This window comes from Leucoraja erinacea, chromosome 24 (assembly GCF_028641065.1).
Source record: "Leucoraja erinacea ecotype New England chromosome 24, Leri_hhj_1, whole genome shotgun sequence".
Classification (NCBI taxonomy): Eukaryota; Metazoa; Chordata; class Chondrichthyes; order Rajiformes; family Rajidae; genus Leucoraja; species Leucoraja erinaceus.
Window position 1 is genome coordinate 30,372,604 of NC_073400.1, and position 22,935 is coordinate 30,395,538.

The window sequence follows — 22,935 nt, forward strand, 5'->3', positions numbered from 1 at the left end:
TCGGTCCTAAGGGATTTCTGCTTGATCCTTAAACTGTGACCCCTTGTCCTGGACTAACCCAACATCGGGGAAGTCGTAGCAGGTTACCGAAAAAACCGTGACTGGACCCCCCCCTCCCCCCAACGACAATGTCTACAGCAACCTATCACCTAGTCGACGTCAAGCTACCGGCAACCAGCGACCCATTAGGACGTCCACCTATGACCACACCTACGTCCACCACAAGCTACGACAAGCTACGACCCTGTTGGCAACAACTGAGGACAATTCAATCGCCGGTACCTGTCGCCGGTTGACGTGGGTAGTCGCCAATGGAATTCATTGGTCAGCATCGGCGACTACCTACGTAACTATGGCGACTACCAACGTCACCCTGGCGACTACCTACGTCACCCTGGCGACTACCTACGTCACCCTGGCGACTACCTACGTCACCCTGGCGACAACCTACGTCACCCTGGCGACTACCTACGTCACCCTGGCGACAACCTACGTCACCCTGGCGACAACCAACGTCACCCTGGCGACAACCAACGTCACCCTGGCGACAACCTACGTCACCCTGGCGACAACCTACGACGAGCCAACTGTTGCCGACCGTCGCTGAAAAGTTTGAAACATTTCAAAATCCAGTGGCGACCAGAAAAAAGGTCCGACTCTGTGGGCGACTGAGGAGACCGTACAGGTGACCATGTGGTGACAGCCTAGACGCCTATAGTCGCCTAAAAAAATCACCTAAGTGGGACAGGGGCATAACTCCTTGGACAAGGTTGATTTCTATATCTGAAAGACGCTGGTGGGCCAGTTGGGTTTTTATGCCAATCCAGTTGTTCTGTGGTCCCTGTCACTGAGTGGGGATAAATATTTCAACTCTAGATTATAGAGTTATTGACTATTGACTCGGTTGTCTATTGAAGGGACTGTTTCCATAATGTATCCCTTAACTCTAGTCACCTATCCATGTTCTCCAGAGATGCTGCCTGACCCGCTGAGCTACTCCAGCACTCCGTGTCTGTCTTTGTAAACCAGGGTGCTTGTATTCCATGCACCAGGCCACCAAATGCTCTCAACATTCCCACTTGTGTTCAGCCTCTCACCTGCTTAACTAAAGCCGCAGTGTTTCTGAATCCGTTTGTTGGGGATGATGGATGAGGTGATCTGGTGCATAGCTTGATGTGTGGGTACTGCATTGACGGGCAGAGAATGCTTTCATCTGCCATTTAACTGGCCACAGGTTGCCACTTCACCCTTTGTCACTATCAAACCAGTGAGGGAGAGAATTATCTACTAGCTAGCTTAGTGAGATCTTTGTTTCCCGCTGTGCCATGCGGTGGAAAATCTCAAGATTGCATAGTTCCATGATCATCTGTCCATCCCTTCTCTGCCCATCCCAGCGACTAGGAGTCAGAGTTCTGTATAAAACGGAAGTAAAACTGAACAACATCTTCATAGCCCCGTACAGATAATCTCTCATTGGCACCGTGTACCCTGAAAGGAAGAATAAGATGCAATTAAAAAATAATATCAAATATAATTTCACGTAATTCGCAGGGCGGCACGCTGGCGCAGCAGGGAGAGTCTCTGCCTCGCAGCGCCAGAGACCCGGGTTCGATCCTGACTACGGGTGCTGTCTATCCGGAGTTTGCACGTTCTCCCCAAGACCTGTGTGGGTTTTCACCGAGAGCTTCTGTTTCCTCCCGCACTCCAAAGGCCCCGGTTCGATCCCAACTACGGGTGCTGTCTGTCTGGAGTTTGCATGTTCTCCCCGTGACCTGTGTGGGTTTTCTCCTGGATCCCCAGTTTCCTCCCACACTCCAATGACGCGCAGGTTTGTAGGTCAATTGGCTGTGGTAAAATTGTAAATTGTCCCTCTGGTGTGTAGGATAGTGTCAGTGTGCGGGGATCGCTGGTCGGCACAGGCTCGGTGGGCCGAAGGGCCTGTTTCCGCGCTGTATCTCTTAACTAAACTAAAGTAAACTTCTTACCGAGAAATGTCTTCCTCCCCCAAGATCATTGGGGTGAATCGGTAGAGTTCTGTGGTGATGTTGCGGTAATGTTTGGTGTCTGTGCTTGCTGTGCAGAGACCTGGATGTAAATCAGGGGGGAAAATGTCAGTAAGTACTGTGGGTGGCAACGCAAAATACTTTCTGTAGACTTTACAGTTTTAGACTTGAAACATTTTACTCTCTCCGGAGACGTCTGCGCTGCTGAGCTGTTGAAAAATGTTCTGTTCTTGTTTTAGATTTCCTGTATCCGTGCATTATTTTGCATTTTGATAGAAATACACTTTTTTTATTGATCTTCAATTTGTCCCATGCTGTATGTCCACCAAATGGTGAAGATTATCTTGTGCTGGGCGGTAAGTTTGACGCTAGTTGTTGACATGTGTAATCTTTGATAAAGTTTATCATTTTAATTTGAGAAGCATGAAACACAGTGATGCAGTCTGGTCAGAGTGTAATCATGATTGTAATCACGTGGTCGATTGTATTTATGATTGAAATCACGTTGTCGATTGTAATCATGATTGTAATCACGTGGTCAATTGTAATCATGATTGTAATCACGTGGTCGTTTGTAATCATGATTGTAATCACGTGGTTGATTGTTATCATGATTGTAATCACGTGGTCGATTGTAATCATGATTGTAATCACGTGGTCGATTGTAATCATGATTGTAATCACGTGGTCGTTTGTAATCATGATTGTAATCACGTGGTCGATTGTAATCATTGTAATCACATGGTCAATTGTAATCAAGATTGAAATCACGTTGTCGATTGTAATCATGATTGTAATCACGTGGTCAATTATAATTATGATTGAAATCACGTTGTCGATTGTAATCATGATTGTAATCACGTGGTTGATAGTAATCATGATTGTAATCACGTGGTTAATTGTAATCATGTAATGTCCGAAGACGGGTCTTGATCCGAAACGTCACCCATTCCTTCTCTCCAGAGATGCTGCCTGACCCGCAGAGTTACTCCAGCTTTTTGTGTCTATCTTCGATTTAAACCAGCATCTGCAGTTCCTTCCTGCACACCTTGTCTCTGTTCACTGCTTAGCACACAACAAAAGCTTTTCATTATAACTTGGTACATGTGACAATAAATTAAACTGACACTGGTCGCGACCAAATCGTCACCTGTCCATTTTCTCTAGAGATGCTGCCTGATCCGCTGAGTATCTCCAGCATTTTGTGTGTATCTTTGGCACGGTGGCACAGCTGGTAGAGCTGCTGCCTCACAGCACCGGAGACACGGGTTCGATCCTGACTACGGGTGCTTTCTGTACGGAGTTTGCACGTTCTCTCTGTGACCGCGTGGCTTTTCTCCGGGTGCTCCAGTTTCCTCCCCACATCCCATAGACGTGCGGGTTTGTAAGTTAATTGGCCCTCTGCAAATTGCCTCTCGTGTGTAGGGAGCGGATGGGATAATGAGTTTTGGGTCTGAAGAGAGGGGTCCCGACCCAAAATGTCGCCCAGCCGTGTTCTGCAGAGACACGGCCCGACCCACTGAGTTACTCCAGCTCTTGGTGGGGTTTTTTTGGAAGAATTTAGGAATGTTACATGGACATATGGCAACATAGTCGACCAGTGGAAAATACAGAGTTGTGGTAAATATGACACATTACACAAGTATGGGTCCCACAGTGGCTCAACGTTAGAGTTGCTACCTTACAGCCCCAGAGACCCGGGTTCAATCCTGACCATGGGTGCTGTCTTTCTGGAGTTTGTACGTTCTCCCCGTGACCTGCGCTGGTTTACTCCAGATGCTCCGGTTTCCTCCCACACTCCAAAGACGGACAGGATTGCAGGTCGATTGGCTTCGGTCAAAAATTGTAAATTGTCCCTAGTGTGTGCGGGATAGTGTTAGTGTGCGGGGATCGCTGGTCGGCACGGACTGGGTGGGCCGAAGGGCCTGTTTCCGCACTGTATCTCTAAAGTAAAGTCAACTAAAACTGCAAAATACCTTTTTGGTTCGACAATTATGTTTGTAGAGTGGGCGGGGAAGTGACAGTTGCCATTTAATGCAATCAAAAACACTTCAGGTGTTTAAACAAGGAAGACAAATTCATAATGACACGGTCAACAATGTTACATAATATCCAAAGATATTTTTCGATGCAAGACAAAAGACAAATAAGAAAATATTTAGCGAGTAAAGAAACTAGGTTCGAGTTGACATAAGAGATTTGGGCAGTCATAAAGCCATACGGTGTGGAAACAGGCCCTTCGGCCCAACATGCCCTTGCCGACCATCATATCCCATCTACACTAGTACCACCTGCCTACATTTGTACCTGTCCAAGTGTCTTTTAACGATTGTGAGAGTATCTGGCTCAACTACCCCCTCTGGCCATTTGTTCAGTGCGGAAACAGGCCCTTCGACCCACCCAGTCCGTGCCGACCTGCTGCCCTCTGGAAGGCGCTATAGGTGCATCAAATCCAGGACAAATAGACTCAGGAATAGTTGTTTTCCGAAAATTATAACTACTCTTAATTCAAATTCACACATGCACTGACTTCACAGCCCAACACCCGGACTTCCATCTGTATATATGTATATAGCGCCGCAGAATTGTGCACCTATCCCCCCCTTCCCCTCTTCTCCCTTCTGTTTTTGTTTTTCTGTCTGTTGTTATTTGTACTAAATTATATGTATGCACTGAGTACGAGCAGCTTTTAATTTCATTGTACATGTATAGTGACAATAAATGGCATATCTATATCATATCTATCTATCTTGTTCCATCCACCTACCACCCTCTGTGTAAAGAACATTGGAACAATACGTGTAGAAAGGACCAGGATGTGTACAAACATCTGTCTCATCTGGAGACGTGAAAGCTGCCAAGAATAACACAAGCACGAGAGAATTCCTGTCTGAATCTCTCTATCACCTTCCACCCTGTAGAGAGCATTTATGTTCGGGCTTAAAATTTCAGTGTCAGATTGACTGCAAGAATTGTGATGGCTGTATAATGTCAATAAGCTGGAAAGAGTGCCCTCGACTCCATCCAAGGACCCAAGCAGTCGTTCCAGGTGAGGCAGAGGTTCACCTGCACCTCCTCCAACCTCATCTATTGCATCCGCTGCTCTAGGTGTCAGCTGCTCTACATCGGTGAGACCAAGCACAGGCTTGGCGATCGCTTCGCCCAACACCTCCGCACAGTTCGCAATAACCAACCTGATCTCCCGGTGGCTCAGCACTTCCACACCCCCTCCCATTCCAAATCCGACCTTTCTGTCCTGGGCCTCCTCCATGGCCAGAGTAAGTCCCACCGCAAATTGGAGGAGCAGCACCTCAGATTTCGCTTGGGTAGTTTACACCCCAGCGGTATGAACATTGACTTCTCCAATTTCAGGTAGTCCCTGCTTTCTCCCTTCTTCCCCTCCCCTTCCCAGCTCCCCCACACAGCCCACTGTCTCCGCCTCTTCCTTTCCACTTCCCCCACCGCCCCCCCCACCCCCACATCAGCCTGAAGAAGGGTCGCGACCCGAAACGTCGCCTATTCCTTCGCTCCTCACCCGCTGAGTTTCTCCAACATTTTTGTCTACCTTAAATTTTCCCAGCATCTGCAGTTCTTTCTTAAACAGAAATGATTCACAAGTGTGTTACTGGGACTAAAGACAGATACACAATGTTGGAGTAACTCAGCGGGTCAGGCAGCATCTCTGGAGAAAAGGAATAGGTGACGTTTCAAGTCGAGACCCTTCTTCAGAGTCAGGAGAAAGGGTGATGAGAGATATAGATAGTGATTTAGAGAGATAAAGAACAAAGGAATTAAAGATATGATAAAGGAGTTCAAGAAGGAACTGCAGATGCTGGAGGGAAGGATATGTTAAAGGAAACAGGCCATGTTGGCTGTGGACTAGTAGAACTAGTATGAAGAAGGGCCTCGACCCAAAACGTCACCCACACCTCCTCTCCAGAGATGCTGCCTGTCCTGCTGAGTTACTCCAGCATTTTTGTGTACCTTCGATCTTCTGAAGAAGGGTTTCGGCCCGAAACGTCGCCTATTTCCTTTGCTCCATAGATGCTGCTGCACCCGCTGAGTTTCTCCAGCATTTTTGTGTACCTTCGATCTTCCAGCATCTGCAGTTCCTTCTTGAATACTCCAGCATTTTGTTGTCTATGAATGGGTGGTTGATGGTCGGTGCAGACTCGATGGGCTGAAGGGCCTGATTCCACTCTGTATCTCTAAACTAAACAAAAGTGCAATGGGAACTCTTTACCTGGAGTAATGACCGCCTCAGGAAATATGTTGCCAATTGTCCCTTTGATCAGCTGATAGCCAAATGCATCGTCTGCATAGGAACTCATTGGGATCGGAGGATCGGACTGGAGAACTTCAATCTTAACCCGTTGATCCGATATAATGTGCTGGACTTGCTGGAGAAGCTGAGGGGAGAGTTAAATGAAACACAATTCAGAGAGAACGATCGACTGGTCGACAACAATCCCTCACAGAGTTGACTGTACCTCAAACATTCCTCCCGACTGGTGCGAGTCAGAGAGTCATACAGCATGGAAATGGGCCCTTCGGCACAACTTGCCCATGCTGACCATCTACACCAAGTCCCACGCCCATATTTGGCCCATATCCCTCTGAGCCCATCCTATCCATGTACTGTCCAAACCCTTAATAATCTTACATGTTTCAATAAGATGCCCTCTCATCCTTCTATATTTAAGAGGGAGTTAGATGTGGCCCTTGTGGCTGAGGGGATCAGGGGGTATGGAGAGAAGGCAGGTACGGGATACTGAGTTGGATGATCAGCCATGATCATATTGAATGGCGTTGCAGGCTCGAAGGGCCGAATGGCCTCTACTCCTGCACCTATTTTCTATGTTTCTATGAAAGTTAGGGCATAGGAAATAGGTAACGTTTCGGGCCGAACCCCTTCGGGATTCGGCCCGAAACGTTGCCTATTTCCTTCGCTCCATAGCTATTGCTGCACTACTGAGTCGGATGATCAGCCATGATCATATTGAATGGCGGTGCAGGCTCGAAGGGCCGAATGGCCTCTACTCCTGCACCTATTTTCTATGTTTCTATGAAAGTTAGGGCATAGGAAATAGGTAACGTTTCGGGCCGAACCCCTTCGGGATTCGGCCCGAAACGTTGCCAATTTCCTTCGCTCCATAGCTACTGCTGCACTACTGAGTCGGATGATCAGCCATGATCATATTGAATGGCGGTGCAGGCTCGAAGGGCCGAATGGCCTCTACTCCTGCACCTATTTTCTATGTTTCTATGTTTCTAAACTCCAGAGTACACAAGCCCAGCCGCTCCATTCTCTCAGCATACGAGGTCTTGGAGAGCAACTTTAGAAATAATGGCCATGGGATCTGTGATGACAGTGCATTGGAAGGAAGGGACGTCTGACACATTGCAGCCTCCTCTCAGTGTCACCCAGACTTTCATGCTCAACACTAAAGATGGGAGATAGACTCAAAAAGCTGGAGTGACTCAGCGGGTCAGGCAGCATCTCTGGAGAGAAGGAATGGGTGACGATTTGGGTCAGAACCCTTCTTCAGATTGGGAATCAGGGGACAGGAAAACTAGAGGAGCTAGTCGAGGCAGGGACTCATAAGCTCATGTGATAGGAGCAGCAATAGGCCATTCGGCCCATCAAGTTTATTCTGCCATTCAATCATAATAATAATATAATAATAATCTTATTTATATAGCACATTTTCAGTCAACTTGCATTGACCCCAAAGTGCTTCACATAATTACATTACATTACACACAGGCAAAGGTGGGTGAAGTGTCTTGCCCCAAGGACACAACGACAGTATGCACTCCAAGCGGGATTCGAACCGGCTACCTTCCGGTCGCCAGCCGAACACTTAGCCCATTGTGCCATCTGTCGGCTAATCTATCTCTCCCTCTCAACCCCATTCTCCCCGCAACCCCTGACACCCGTAGTAATCAAGCGTCTATCTATCTCTGCCTTAAAAATACCCAATGACTTGGCCTCCACAGCCGTCTGTGGCAATGAATTCCAAAGATTCCGCCACCCTCTGAAATGGTACAAAAGAAGAATTGAAACTGGCATCAGAGTCGGGGAGTGGAATACTAATTGCCTCTCTCTATCTGACAGCGTTTCGAGTTGGCTAAATGGTTGCTGGGAATACCTCTTCCAGCCTGTGGGCCGGGTGGAGCCGGAAGTTCACAGTCGCTCGGGCAGAGGAAGCAATCACGTTTGCCTGAATGGAAACAACAAAAATAAAATGAAGAAAATATTGAAAATTATTCAACACGTTCCCTCTTCAACTTCACACCTGCATCACCCAGACTAGGGCAAAGCTGTGAGCTGCAGGGCCACACTCCCCACCATTGACTCCATCTACACTCCACCATAGACTTGTCCCACCCCGGCCATTCCCCCTTCCCCCTGCTCCGCTAGGCAGCAGATAAAGAGGCTTGAAAGCTCGCACACCACCGGACTCAGGAACAGCTTCTTCCCCTCTGTGTACTTTAGTTTAGAGATACAGCATGGAAACTGGCCCTTCGGCCCATCGAGTCCGCACTGACCAACGATCCCCGCACATTAACACTACCCTACACAATTTTACATTGACACCAAGCCAATGAACCTACAAACCTGCACGTCTTTGGAGTGTGGGAGGAAACCGAAGATCTCGGTGAAAACCCACGCAGGTCACGGGGAGAATGTACAAACTCCGTACAGACAGCGCCCGTAGTCAGGATCGAACCCGGGTCGCTGGCGCTGTGAGGCAGTAGCTCTACCACTGTGCCACCCTGTTATTAGGCTTCTGAACGGTCCTTCCATAATCAAGGGCACTGTCCGATTCACCTCTACGCCATTGCTGACATTGGACTTGGTCTCTGGAACTGATGCGCTACGATGATGCGCTGAGAACTATATTCTGCACTCTGTATCTTCCCCTTTGCTCCACCTATTGTACGTCTGAGATATTGTGAACTGCAGATGGAGTCTGGTCTGTGTGACCCACAACTCTCTGTCATTTCTTGCGGTCTTGGGCAGAGTTATTAAATTATATTCTGCATTCTGTATCTTCCTCTTTGCTCTATCTATTGCATTTCAGTTTAACGTGATTATATCTATAAATGGTATATCCTATCTGTCTGCATAGCATGCAAAACACTGCAGATAGACACAGAATGCCGCAGTTACTCAGTGAGTCAGGCAGCAACTCTGGAGCAAAGGAATTGTTTAGTTAGGATGGGAACTACACTCGCCCCCCTGCAGGAACTATACATCAGGAGGTGCAACTCCAGGGCCAACAATATCATGGGAGACCCCTTCCACCCCTGCAACAGACTGTTCCAGCTGCTACGGTCAGGCAAACGCCTCCGTTGCCATGCGGTGAGAACGGAGAGGTTGAGAAGGAGTTTCTTCCCAGAGGCCATTCGGACTGTAAACTCCTATCTCACCAGGGACTAACTCTACTGAACGTTTTTCCTTCCAATATTTAATATGTAAAAGAATATGTGTGTCTTTATGCGTTCAAGAAGGAACTGCAGATGCTGGAAAATCGAAGGTACGCAAAAATGCTGGAGAAACTCAGCGGGTGCAGCAGCATCTATGGAGCGAAGGAAATAGGTGACGTTTCGGGCCGAAACCCTTCTTCAGAATAGTATAAATAGTCTGAAGAAGGGTTTCGGCCCGAAACGTCACATATTTCCTTCGCTCCATAGATGCTGCTGCACCCGCTGAGTTTCTCCAGCATTTCTGTCTACCTGTGTGTGTTTATGATTGTGTTTGTAGTTTGTTTGTTTGTCTTTTTGCACAAAGTCCGCGAGCATCGCCACTTTCCATTTCGCCGCACATCTCGTGTGTGTGTGTGACGAATAGACTTGACTTGACTTGACTTGCTACACGTGGCAATGAGAAATCATCTGACCGTGAACTAGCGACGGTAACTGCAGTACCACTAGCCTGCAGCTGGTGGAGATACAGAGCCATGACGGCCATTATACCTTACAGGTCTGGATCATACAACCAAGATCGTGAGATGTTTCTCAGTCACCACCTCCCTCCCTCCCCCCCATCTGGCCTGCACCAGTCAATGAGCAAGTATTCCCTCAACGTTAAGTGTAGCCAAAGTGCTTTACATTTGTTATAAGACTAGTATAAACAAACAAACTACATACATATATACATATAGCCCTTGCTCAGAGGACGTCAGGAAAGGCTTGGGAGGAGAGATAAGATTTTAGTCTAGACTTAAAGGAGTCGATGGAGGGGGCAGTTCTGATGGGAAGGGGGACGCTGCTGTTCCACAGTCTAGGAGCTGCAACCGCAAAGGCACGGTCTGGTCGCCCCTGAGCTTATGTCTAGACCGCGGGATATTCAGCAGCCCCAAGTCGGCCGATCTGAGGGGCCTGGAGGTGGAGTGGTGGGTGAGAAGACTTTTAATGTAGGAGGGGGCAAGCCCATTGAGGGCTTTGTAGACATGGAGGATGGTCTTGAAATGTATACGGGAGCCAGTGGAGAGAGGCCAGGATCGGGGTGATGTGGTCCCTTTATCGGGTGCCCGTCAGGAGTCTCGCTGCGGTGTTGTAGGTAGTTGAGGCCACAGTTCATTGGCTATATTTAAGAGGGAGTTAGATGTGGCCCTTGTGGCTAAAGGGACCAGGGGGTATGGAGAGAAGGCAGGTACAGGATACTGAGTTGGATGATCAGCCATGATCATATTGAATGGCGGTGCAGGCTCGAAGGGCCGAATGGCCTCTACTCCTGCATCTATTTTTTATGTTTCTATGAAGATAGACCCAAAAAGCTGGAGTAACTCAGCGGGACAGGCAGCATCTCTGGAGAGAAGGAGGATCTCGACCGGAATGTCACCCATTCCTTCTCTCCAGAGATTATCCCTGTCTTGCTTAGTTGCTCCTGCATTTTGTGTTTATCCTTCCAACTTTAGTTGGTCCAGACTCCAGTCCTAAACTTGGTGGGGGAGGGGGGGTGTTTTAGGTTTGGAGAAACAAGGAACTGCAGCTGCTGGTTAAAAGGATACCAAATGCTGGAGTAACAGAGTGAGTCAGGCAGCATCTCTGGTTTCGGGTTGAGACCCTTCTTCCCAGAACGTCACCGATCTCAGTTCTCCAGAGATGCAGCCGGACCCGCTGAGTTACTCCGGCAATTTGTGTTCAGGTTAGTTTTGTTTCGTTCAGTTTCGAGATACAGTGTTTCCAACAGGCCCTTCGGCCCACCGAGTCCGTGCCGACCGGCTAGTTTTGGTTACTAGTTCTATCCCACACACTAGAATAGAATAGTTTCTTTATTGTCATTGTAACATGAACCATGTACAATGAAATTTAAAAATGTCAGCCAGTCAGTGCACCATTCAAACATTTCTAAAAGCTAACGATACATACAAGGTAAAATATTAAAAGATAAACAACTAAAATAAATATCACGAAAATAGCACGCATAAACACCCAACCCTCCATCCTTCTGTCGATTTCACAGTGTACCACAGTCCCTTAGTATGTCTCGCCCCTGCGTTCCTTGGCGGCTACATTTAGTGCTTTTATAGCAGTGGGGTAAAAACTGTTTTTTAGTCTGTTCGTCCTTGTCCTTGTAGATCTGTACCATCTGCCTGACGGCAACAGTTCAAACAGGGAGTGTCCGGGGTGGGAAATGTCCTTTATGATACTCTGGGATTTTTTGGTGCAGCGGGAACTGTGTAGGTCCTCCAAGGTAAGGAGAGGGCAGCCGACAATCCTCTGGGCGTTGTCAATGGCCCTCTGGAGCGCTTTCCTCTGAGCCGCTGTGCAGCTGGTGTACCACACGCATACACAGTATGTTAGTATGCTCTCAATGGAGCACCGATAAAAGGACAGCAGCAGTCTCTGAGTGATGTTATTCTTCCTGAGCACCCTCAGGAAGTGCAGTCTCTGCTGGACCTTTTTCAGCAGCGCAGTGGTGTTCACGCTCCACGTCAGGTCCTCCTCAATATGGATTCCCAGGAAGCGGAAATCCGCCGCCCTCTCCACACAGTCCCCTCTGATAGTCAATGGTACACACTAGGGCCAATGTACAGATTTATAAGTAACCCTCAAACCCGCACGTCTTTGGGATGTAGGAGGGGGGGGGGGAAGCAAGAGCACCCGGAGGAAACCCACTCGGTCGTGGGGAGAACGTGCAAACTCCGTACAGACAGCACCCGCAGTCAGGAACGATCCTGGGTCTCCGGCGCTGTGAGGCGGCAACTCTACCGCTGCTCCACCCTGCAGCGCTGTGTGTGTTTTTGGGTTAATTTGATTCAGAATAATTATTGTTACATGTGAAGGTTTGTTTTGCATGTTTGTCAAACAGATGAGATAATACTGTACATAAGTAGAGTCATAGGGCGATCCAGTGTGGGAACAGGCCCTTCCACCTAACCTGCCCACACCGGCCAACATGTCCCAGCTACTGTAGTCCCACCTGCCTGCGTTTGGTCCGTATCCCATCAAACCCGTCCTGCATATCCATGTGTACGAAGGAACTGCAGATGCCGGTTTAACCCGAAGATAGACACAAAATGCTGGAGTAACTCAGCGGGCACAGGCAGCATCTCTGCAGAGAAGGAATGGGCGCCGTTTCGGGTGGAGACGTCCCATCCATGTACCTGTCTAACTAGTTTCCATCAAGTTCAACAGGTGGAGCAAAGGGAAAGATGCAGAGTGCAGAGCATAGTTCACAGCCTAGTTTAAGAAGGAACTGCAGATGCCGGAAAATCGAAGGTAGACAAAAATGCTGGGGAAACTCAGCGGGTGAGGCAGCATCTATGGAGCGAAGGAAATAGGCGACGCCTATTTCCTTCGCTCCATAGATGCTGCCTCACCCGCTGAGTTTCGCCAGCATTTTTGTCAACCCTAGTTCTCAGCATTTTTGGTCCCCTAATTTGAGGAAGGACATTTTTGCTATTGAGGGAGTGCAGCGTGGGTTTACAAGGTTAATTCCCGGGATGGCGGGACTGTCATATGCTGAGAGAATGAAGCGGCTGGGCTTGTACACTCTGGAGTTTAGAAGGATGAGAGGATATCTCATTGAAACATATAAGATTGTTAAGGGTTTGTATGTATGTTTCTATGTATCTAAGTTTGGACACGCTGGAGGCAGGAAACATGTTCCTGATGTTGGGGGAGTCCAGAACCACAGTTGAAGAATAAGGAGTAAGCCATTTAGAACGGAGACGAGGAAACATTTTTTCTCACAGAGAGTTGTAAATCTGTGGAATTCTCTGCCTCAGAGGGCGGTGGAGGCCGGTTCTCTGGATGCTTTCAAGAGAGAGCTAGATAGGGCTCTTAAAGATAGTGGAGTCAGGGGATATGGGAAGAAGGCAGGAACCGGGGTACTGATTGTGGATGATCAAGCCATGATCACATGGTGAATCTCTGGAACTCTCTGCCACAGAGGGTAGTCGAGGCCACAGTTCATTGGCTATATTTAAGAGGGAGTTAGATGTGGCCCTTGTGGCTAAGGGGATCAGGGGGTATGGAGAGAAGGCAGGTACGGGATACTGAGTTGGATGATCAGCCATGATCATATTGAATGGCGGTGCAGGTTCGAAGGGCCGAATGGCCTACTCCTGCACCTAATTTAAAACAAAAAAAACATTGAATGGCGGTGCTGGCTCGAAGGGCCGAATGGCCTACTCCTGCACCTATTGTCTATTGTCTATTGTAGCGCGTCAGGTTCCTCAGGGTTTAGGTCCGATGTGAATGTAACTGAGACTGCAGGAGTGGGGGAGAAAGGCTTGGACATGGGGCCCAGTATTAGTGTGCAGGTACCAGTTTGCCTTGCAGAGGCTAGTTTTTTTTGCAGGGATTTTGCATGCTTACGACATTCTGCATCACGCATTCTGCGGCAATGCAAAGTCTAACCTCCTCGCTGCCAATATCACAGAGCAGCAGGAGCTCGATACAAGAGCAGAATAATAACATTGAAATGAATTCTGGGCTTCTGCCAATACTGCCCAAGCAAGGGACCTATATTTCCTGACTCCCTCCATTCTCTCTTCTCCCCTCTCAGCGAAAGAAAGCACATCAGCGCCTCTACACCCCGAGAGTCGGTATGTCAAGGCGGACTCTCTCGAACGTCTACAGGTGCACAGTAGAGAGCATGCTGACCGGTTGCATCGTGGCTTGGTTCGGCAACTTGAGCGCCCAGGAGCGGAAAAGGCTGCAAAAAGTAGTAAACACTGCCTGGGCCATCATCGGCTCTGACCTCCCCACCATCGAGGGGATCTGTCGCAGTCGCTGCCTCAAAAAGGCTGCCAGCATCATCAAGGACCCACACTATCCTGGCCACACACTCATCTCCCCGCTACCATCAGGTAGAAGGTACAGGAGCCTGAATTCTGGTACATCCAGGTTCAGGAATAGCTACTTCCCCACAGCAATTCAGGCTAATAAACTCACCATCAAACAAACTCTGAACTATATCTGACAGCACATGCCACCAGATTCAGGGACAGTTTCGTCCTCACTGTGATCAGTCCATGGGTGGTTCTCTCATTAAGTCGATCTTCCAACCTAGCTCACTGCGGCCATTGCGGTTTGTAAATTTATCTGCACTTTCTCTGTAACTTTAACGCTGTGTAACACTTAGTGTCGCCAACTTCCTCACTCCCAAATAAGGGCCAAAAGGGTCAAAATACGGGTCAAATTCCCGACGGCAATTCGTTGACCGACTGGGCTGTGGCTGGGTGAATGATGAGTTGGCCCCGGGTGCTGGACTACACGCAAAGCCCAGCCGGCGGGGCCAGCTCAGGAGTTTTGGCCCGGGGGGGGGGCGCGCGCAATGTCTGGCGCCCCGTCCAACTCATGAACCGATGATCGGCCGTGAGAAGGAGGGGATGTGGTGGTGGTGGTGTGGGCGGTAAGCGAAGGTCCGAAGGTCGGACAGCTGACCGGGCTGCCGACCAACCGACGGGGCCACGGGCGAGGCTCTGCTGCTGCACTCCACGGGCTGCACTACGTCGGGACGGGTGAGGCGGGGGCCGGACGACCCGACAGTCCCCTCGACCCGAGTAGTAGCGGTCAAATACGGGACAAGGGCGGTCCCGTACGGGACAAACCAATGTAGCCCCAATATACGGGATGTCCCGGCTAATATGGGACCATTGGCAACATGAGTAACATCACATTCTGTGCTCCAGTTGCAGAACTTGTTGTTCTTGTGCGTGACTCAGTTGCAATCATGTGTAGCACAATGTGACTGGACAGCACGCAAGCAACGTATTTCATTGTATCTTGCTGCTTGCGACAATAATATACACATACCAATACTATCTCTCTTTCTCTCTCACTCTCACTCTTACTCTCACTCTCACTCTCACTCTCTCTCTCACCCTCTCCTCTCTCTCTCCCCTCTCTTAACCCCCCTTTCCTCTCTCCCAATCTCTCTCCCTGTCTCTCCCCCTTCTCCCCTCTTTCCCTCCCCTCTCTCTCTCTCTCCCTCTCTCTCTCTCTCATTCCCTCTCTCTCTCCTCTCTCCCTCTCTCTCCTATCTCTCCCCCCCCTCCCCTCTCTCCTCTCCCTCTCTCCCCTCTCTACCTCCTCTCTCTCCCCCCCCACCCTCTCTCTCTCCCCCCCTCACACTCTCTCTCTCTCTCACCCTCTCCCCCCTTCTCCTCCTCTCTCCCCCCCCCTCTCTCTCTCCTCCCCCCCCCCCCCCCCCCCCTCTCTCTATATCTCTGACTGGTGCTGAACAATAAACCAGGGTTAAATGCTCTGGGCCACGTAGTTCAGTGTACTGTCCCGTGTATCGAGTGAGGTCCAGTGAAAAGCGTTGTTGCGTGCTAACCAGTCAGTGGATCAACATTGCATGATTACAATCGAGCCTCTTGCAGTGTACAGATACACGATATGTTCTCCCTCACAATGGGCAATATAGATTTAGACTTTACCCGACTTTAGACTTTACAGATACAGGGTGGAAACAGGCCCTTCAGCCCACTGAGTCCGTGCCGACCAGCGATCCCCGCACACTAAACACTATCCTACACACAAGGGCCAATTTTCAATTTTACCAAGCCAATTAACCTGGAGTGTGGGAGGAAACTGGAACACCCGGAGAAAACCCACATGGTCACGGGGAGAACATGCAAACTCCGTACAGACAGCGCCCGTGGTCAGGATCGAACCCGGGTCTCAGGCGCCTTGAGGCAGCAACTCTACCGCTGTGACACCGTGTCTAATGTCTGAAGTACTTAGGGGCGGCACGGTGGCGCAGCGGTAGAGTTGCTGCCTCACAGCGCCAGAGACCCGGGTTCCTTCCTGACCACGGGCGCTGTCTGTACGGAGTTTGCACGTTCTCCCCGTGATCTGCGTGGGTTTTCTCCGGGTGCTCCGGTTTCCTCCCACACTCCAGGGACGTACAGGTTTGTATGCTCAGTGACTTTGGTAAAAAATTGTAAATTGTCCCGTGTGTGTGTGTGTGTGTGTGTGTGTGTGTGTGTGTGTGTGTGTGTGTGTGTGTGTGTGTGTGTGTGGTGTGTGTGTGTGGTGTGTGTGTGGTGTGTGTGTGTGTGTGTGTGTGTGTGTGTGGGGGTGTGGGGGTGTGATAGTGTTAGTGCGCGGGGATCGCTGGTCGGCACGGACCCGGTGGGCCGAGTGGCCAGTCTCTGCGCTGTATCAAGCACCCCCTAAACTAAACCTCTTGCCTTTTAACCCCGTTGCCCCTTTAACATAGACATTGGGCTCTGACATCAATGCCAGCACAAGGCCCCCAGGTTTGGATTCTTGAAATTCCAAATGCCATCAAAACACATGCGGACTGGATTAACATTGGCATGTTATTTACAGATGCAGCAGAATTTGCAGGACTGAATCTAATTGGATTATTATGATATCCTGAGCCAGCACATTCTTCTTCAGATGTGGTGCTGAAAATTAGTCACAATTTTCCAAATGCTGCCTGACCAGCGCCTTATAGAGCCTTATATATAAGCCCTCTCAAAATAAATGCTTGCCACATTTTGTGTTTATCTTCAGTGTAAACTAGCACCTGCAGTTCCTTCCTGTGCAGGTTTGTAGGTTAATTGGCTTTGGTAAAATTGTCCCTAGTGTGTAGGATAGTGCTAGTGTACGGGGTGATCGCTGGTCAGCATGGACTCGGTGGGAAGAAGGGCCTGTTTCCACGCTGTATCTCTAAAAAATACAGCGGAGCAGACATTTATTTGTTTGACTACGTTACTCTGAATGGATTCCATTCATATCCAGGAACGTTATGTTTGTTTATTGGACGAATTGGTGTTGGAACTAGTCCAAGAGAGGCCAGCGAACACACTGCTGGTGTAGAATGAATTGCAACAGAACTAATGTGGAAAGAGAGAGAGAGAGAGAGAGAGAGTGAGTTCCTTCAGCTGTCAGCTCGTTCTGTGTGGTTGCAAGTGAAAGTACTCTTTGCCAGAACTTTTTCAGAATTTTAGAAAGGAAATGGGGAGGAACCTCTTTAGTCAGAGGGTAGTTAATCTGTGGATTAGGCCAAGTCAGTGGATATTACGCCAAGCCAGTGATAATTAAATCCTTGAATTGAACGGGTGTTAAGTCAAGTCAAGTCAAGTCACATTTATTTTTATAGCACATTTAAAAAACAACTCTCGTTGGCCAAAGTGCTTTACATTTGTTATAAGACTAGTATAAACAAACAAACTACATACATATATACATATAGCCCTCGCTCAGTGGACGTCAGGAAAGGCTTGGGAGTAGAGATAAGATTTTAGTCTAGACTTACAAGAGTCGATGGAGGGGGCAGTTCTGATGGGAAGGGGGATGCTGCTGTTCCACAGTCTAGGAGCTGCAACCGCAAAAGCGCGGTCGGTCGCCCCTGAGCTTATGCCTAGACCGCGGGATATTCAGCAGCCCCAAGTTGGCCGATCTGAGGGGCCTGGAGGTGGAGTGGTGGGTGAGAAGACTTTTAATGTAGGAGGGGGCAAGCCCATTGAGGGCTTTGTAGACATGGAGGAGGGTCTTGAAATGTATACGGGAGCCAGTGGAGAGAGGCCGGGATCGGGGTGATGTGGTCCCTTTATCGGGTGCCCGTCAGGAGTCTCGCTGCGGCGTTGTAGGTAGTTGAGGCCACAGTGCATTGGCTATATTTAAGCGGGAGTTAGATGTGGCCCTTGTGGATAAAGGGATCAGGGGGTATGGCGAGAAGGCAGGTACAGGATACTGAGTTGGATGATCAGCCATGATCATATTGAATGGCGGTGCAGGCTCGAAGGGCCGAATGGCCTACTCCTGCACCTATTTTTTATGTTTCTATTCCCGGCACAGACATATTTGCACTTTAGACTGTTTTACTGTTCTTTTAAAATCATGTTTCTCAGGGTATCTAAATCTAAATTTCATAGTTGTTGAAGTTATGACATCGGATGGAAGCTGCATGCCCACAATAAAATATATTATTATTATGAATAATTCTGTAATAATTTCCAACCTTAATCCCAGCATGGAACTCCGTCACTGCGGTGGTAGTTCTCACAAGACTGTTGGTCGATGGTTTTTTCTCTAACATCCTGTGAAGAGATACAGACAGAGGCTGGTCATTGCCAGCTCTGCGATGAATGTTCCACTTGCTGGCATCTCCACCAGCGCAACAAAGCGTTAACAAACCATCATTCCATTCATTTTACCCTTTCCTATCCTTTCCGTTAGCACGCAACGAAAGCGCAAACTGAAACGGAAAACACGTTCATCAGCATAGGAGTGATGACCATTTCATAGCAAAGACTTGTCCCTGTCCCACCCCGGTCAACCCCTCCTTCTCCCCGCTCCCGTCCGGCATGAGGTACAGAAGCTTGAAAGCGCGCACCACCAGACTCAGGAACAGCTTCTTCCCCTCTGTGTCCTTCCATAAACTAGGGTACTGTCCGATTCACCTCTACCCCATTGCGGACATTGGACTTTATCTCTGGAACTGATGTGCTGCTATATTCTGCACTCAGTATCATCTCCTTTGCTTGACCTATTGGACTTAAGTTTGACTTGATTGCATTGATGTACAGTATTTTCTGATCTGATTGAATAGCAAAACAAAGCTTTTCACTGTACCTCGGTACATGTGACAGGAATAAACATATACCTAATATCCAACTGTAACAGTTCTGTCCAGAACCAGGGGCCACACACACGGTTTAAGGATAAGGGGTAAGCCTTTTAGAACGGAGACGAGGAAACACTTTTTCACACAGAGAGTGACGAGTCTGTGGAATTCTCTGCCTCAGAGGGTGGTGGAGTCCGGTTCTCTGGATGCTTTCAAGAGAGTTAGATAGGGCTCTTAAAGATAGCGGAGTCCTAGACATAGACATAAACATAGACAATAGGTGCAGGAGTAGGCCATTCGGCCCTTCGAACCTGCACCGCAATTCAATATGATCACGGCTGATCATCCAACTCAGTATCCTGTACCTGCCTTCTTTCCATACCCCCTGATCCTTTAGCCACAAGGGCCACATCTAACTCCCTCTTAAATATAGCCAATGAACTGTGGCCTCAACTACCTTCTGCGGCAGAGAATTCCAGAGATTCACCACCAGTCAGGGGATATGGGGAGAAGGCAGGAACGGGTGACTGATTGGGGATGATCAGCCATGATCACATTGAATGGGGGTGCTGGCTCGAAGGGCCGAATGGCCTACCCATGCACCTGTTGTCTATTGTCTAAATTTAAAGCTACCCCTCCCCCATCCAAGTTGCACCAGTTTCTCGTTTTCACCCAATGGCCGGTCTCCTTCATCATCGTTACTTTATTTGCATATCTTTCATCCATTGTTCTTTATCTCTCGACATCACCGTCTATATCGCTCGTTTCCCTCATCCCTAACCAATCGAAGAAGGGTCTCGGCCCGAAACGTCACCCATTCCTTCGCTCCATAGATGCTGCCTGTCCCGCTGAGTTAATCCAGCTTTTTGTGTCTATCTAAGGTTCAGAGGGATATGGACCAACGTGGGCAGGTGGGACAGTATAGATGGGGGCATCTGGATTGGATTGGGAAAGTTGGGCAGAAGGGCCTTTGTGGCATGACTCCATGACTCTAATACCGTTCCAAGTTAACCCCATGTGCTTTTCTGGACCTTTGGCTGATTTACAGATAACAGAGTGATTCATTAAGAGGTCTAAGGTAGACAAAAATGCTGGAGAAACTCAGCAGGTGAGGCAGCATCTATGGAGCGAAGGAATATATTCACCTATTTCCTTCGCTCCATAGATGCTGCCTCAGCCGCTGAGTTTCTCCAGCATTTTTGTCCACCTTCGATTTTTCCAGCATCGGCAGTTCTTTCTTAAACATTAATACGTCGGTTTCAGTCATTTGCTTACCTGCTGATCAATGGGCCAAACAGCCACAGGTTCGCCATGACCATATTCAGAGGGAATGAAAGCTGTAAAAAGATAATTTTAAAAATCATGTTTCCCGAGATTCTTAAGTGACAGACACATTCTCCAAACGCTCCCCATCTCATCAACCTCCCTTTGTCGCAACAGTTCATTATTTCTAGGAGCAGAATTAGGCCATTCGGCCCATCACGTCTAATCTGCCATTCAATCATGGCTAATCGATCTTTCCCTCTCAACCCCACTCTCCTGCCTTCTCCCCATAACCCCTGACAGCCGAACTAATCAAAAATCTATCAATCTGAACCTTAGAAATCACCAAAAAGATCTTTTTTTTCCTTCGCTCCATAGATGCTGCCGCACCCGCCGGGTTTCTCCAGCACTTTTGTCTGCCTTCGATTTTTTCAGCATCTGCAGTTTCTTCTTAAACAAATTCCATTGACTTGGCCTCCACCACTGCCCGTGGCAATGAATTCCACAGATTCACCACATTCTGACTGAAGATATTCCTACTCATCTCCTTTCTAAAAGTACGTCCTATTATTCTGCATAGAAACATAGAAACATAGAAATTAGGTGCAGGAGTAGGCCATTCGGCCCTTCGAGCCAGCATTGCCATTCAATATGATCATGGCTGATCATCCAACTCAGTATCCCGTACCTGCCTTCTCTCCATACCCTCTGATCCCCTTAGCCACAAGGGCCACATCTAACTCCCTCTTAAATATAGCCAATGAACTGGCCTCAACTATCCTCTGTGGCAGAGAGTTCCAGAGATTCACCACTCTCTGTGTGAAAAAGGTTCTTCTCATCTCGGTTTTAAAGGATTTCCCCCTTATCCTTAAACTATGACCCCTTGTCCTGGACTTCCCCAATCTATGACCTCTGGTCCTGGACTCTCCCACTAGTGGAAACATCCTCTCCACATCCACTCTATCCCTAACTTGAGGAAGGACATTCTTGCTATTGAGGGAGTGCAGTGTAGGTTTACAAGGTTAATTCCCAGGATGGCAGGACTGTCATATGCTGAGAGAATGGAGCGGCTGGGCTTGTACACTGGAGTTTAGAACGATTAGAGGGGATTTCATTGAAACATATAAAATTGTTAAGGGTTTGGACACACTAGAGGCAGGAAACGTGTTCCCGATGTTGGGGGAGTCCAGAACCAGGGGCCACACACAGTTTTAAGAACAAGCCATTTACAACGGAGATGAGGAGACTCTTTTTCTCACAGAGAGTGGTGATCTGTGGAATTCTCTGCCTCAGAGGGCGGTGGAGGCAGGTTCTCTGGATACTTTCAAGAGAGAGCTAGACAGGTCTCTTAAAAATAGCGGAGTCAGGGGATATGGGGAGGAGGCTGGAACGGGGTACCTCTGGGTGGAAATGTTTTTCCGACACTTTCCCTGCACCATACACTAGCACTGCCCCACACACTGGGCAGAATTTACAATTTATCAGGTTAATTAACCCACAAACTGGCACGTCTTTGGGAACGAGGGAGGAACCTGGAGCACCCGGGGAAAACCCACACGATCACAGTGGGGGGGGGGAAGGTACTAACTCCGTACAGGCAGCACCTGTAAAGCACCAATTCTACCGCTGAGGCACTGTGCTGCTGAACCAAGCATTAGCAGTGGCGTGTAGACAAAAGGCAACGTTGCCTATTTCCCTCGCTCCATAGATGCTGCTGCACCCGCTGAGTTTCTCCAGCACTTTTGTCTACCTTCAATTTTCCAGCATCTGAAGTTCCTTCTTAAACATTAGCGGTGGTGCGACTTGTTTGTGCGATGGACTGGGCTGCGTCCACGACTCTCTTGCTATATATTGTCGGGCTATGGGGAGAAGGCAGGAACGGGGTACTGATTGGGGATGATCAACCTTGATCACATTGAATGGTGGCGCTGGCTCGAAGGGCCGAATGGCCTACTCCTGCACCTGTTGTCCATTATCTATAAACCCATTGTGCTGGAATGGGCTCAAATGTTCAGATCTAAATGTTTTTGTATTGCAGTTGTGGTTACACTCATTTATTTATGAATGATTAAAACCACACTTTAATGCTTTGGGCAGCCCATTACAATCCTACGCCGCACACACAATATGTAGCATATTGCCACATGACAAGTGGAGATATGATCTTGAAGGGAAACTCTTGGCTTAGACTGCATACAAGGCCGTGTGTAAACAGGCCAACATTTCCAAAGCATTTGGATCTGAAACAATAGAAGCAGCTGCTTTCTATAATCCTCGACCAGAAATTGGCAACATGTGTAAAGAATGGAAAAACATGAAAGCAATGGGAAAAATGTTCATCAACATGGCACTGAGATGTTTCACTGAGGAGACCTGTTGCTGCCTTGCTGGAGGTTAGTTATTATGGGCCTGTTCGACTTAGGCGACTCTTTAGGTGACTGCCAGGGACTAGTTTTAATGGAATTCACCTACGTCAACCTATCACAACAAAAATTGTCACCTCTGTCTCCTGTAGTTGCTCAAACAAATTGCCTAAGTGCGACAGGCCCATAATAATTCTGTGTTTAAGAGGGAACTGCAGATGCTGGAGAATCGAAGGTTACACAAAAAAGCTGGAGAAAC

At 48.4% G+C, this 22,935-nt stretch overlaps 1 protein-coding gene across 1 annotated transcript in view; it reads right to left on the reverse strand.

Annotated features, from left to right (window-relative positions):
- Positions 1–227: 227 nt before the first annotated feature.
- LOC129708905 (N-fatty-acyl-amino acid synthase/hydrolase PM20D1-like) overlaps positions 228–22,935 on the reverse strand; it is a 68,804-nt gene continuing 46,096 nt past the window's right edge. The window contains exons 7-12 of the mRNA XM_055654959.1: positions 20,326–20,387; positions 18,445–18,523; positions 8,156–8,227; positions 6,247–6,412; positions 1,986–2,085; positions 228–1,488 (exon numbers count right to left, since the gene is read on the reverse strand). Of these exons, the coding sequence (XP_055510934.1) occupies positions 1,398–1,488; positions 1,986–2,085; positions 6,247–6,412; positions 8,156–8,227; positions 18,445–18,523; positions 20,326–20,387 (570 nt within the window). The 3' untranslated portion in view covers positions 228–1,397. The remainder of the gene's footprint in view (positions 1,489–1,985; positions 2,086–6,246; positions 6,413–8,155; positions 8,228–18,444; positions 18,524–20,325; positions 20,388–22,935) is intronic.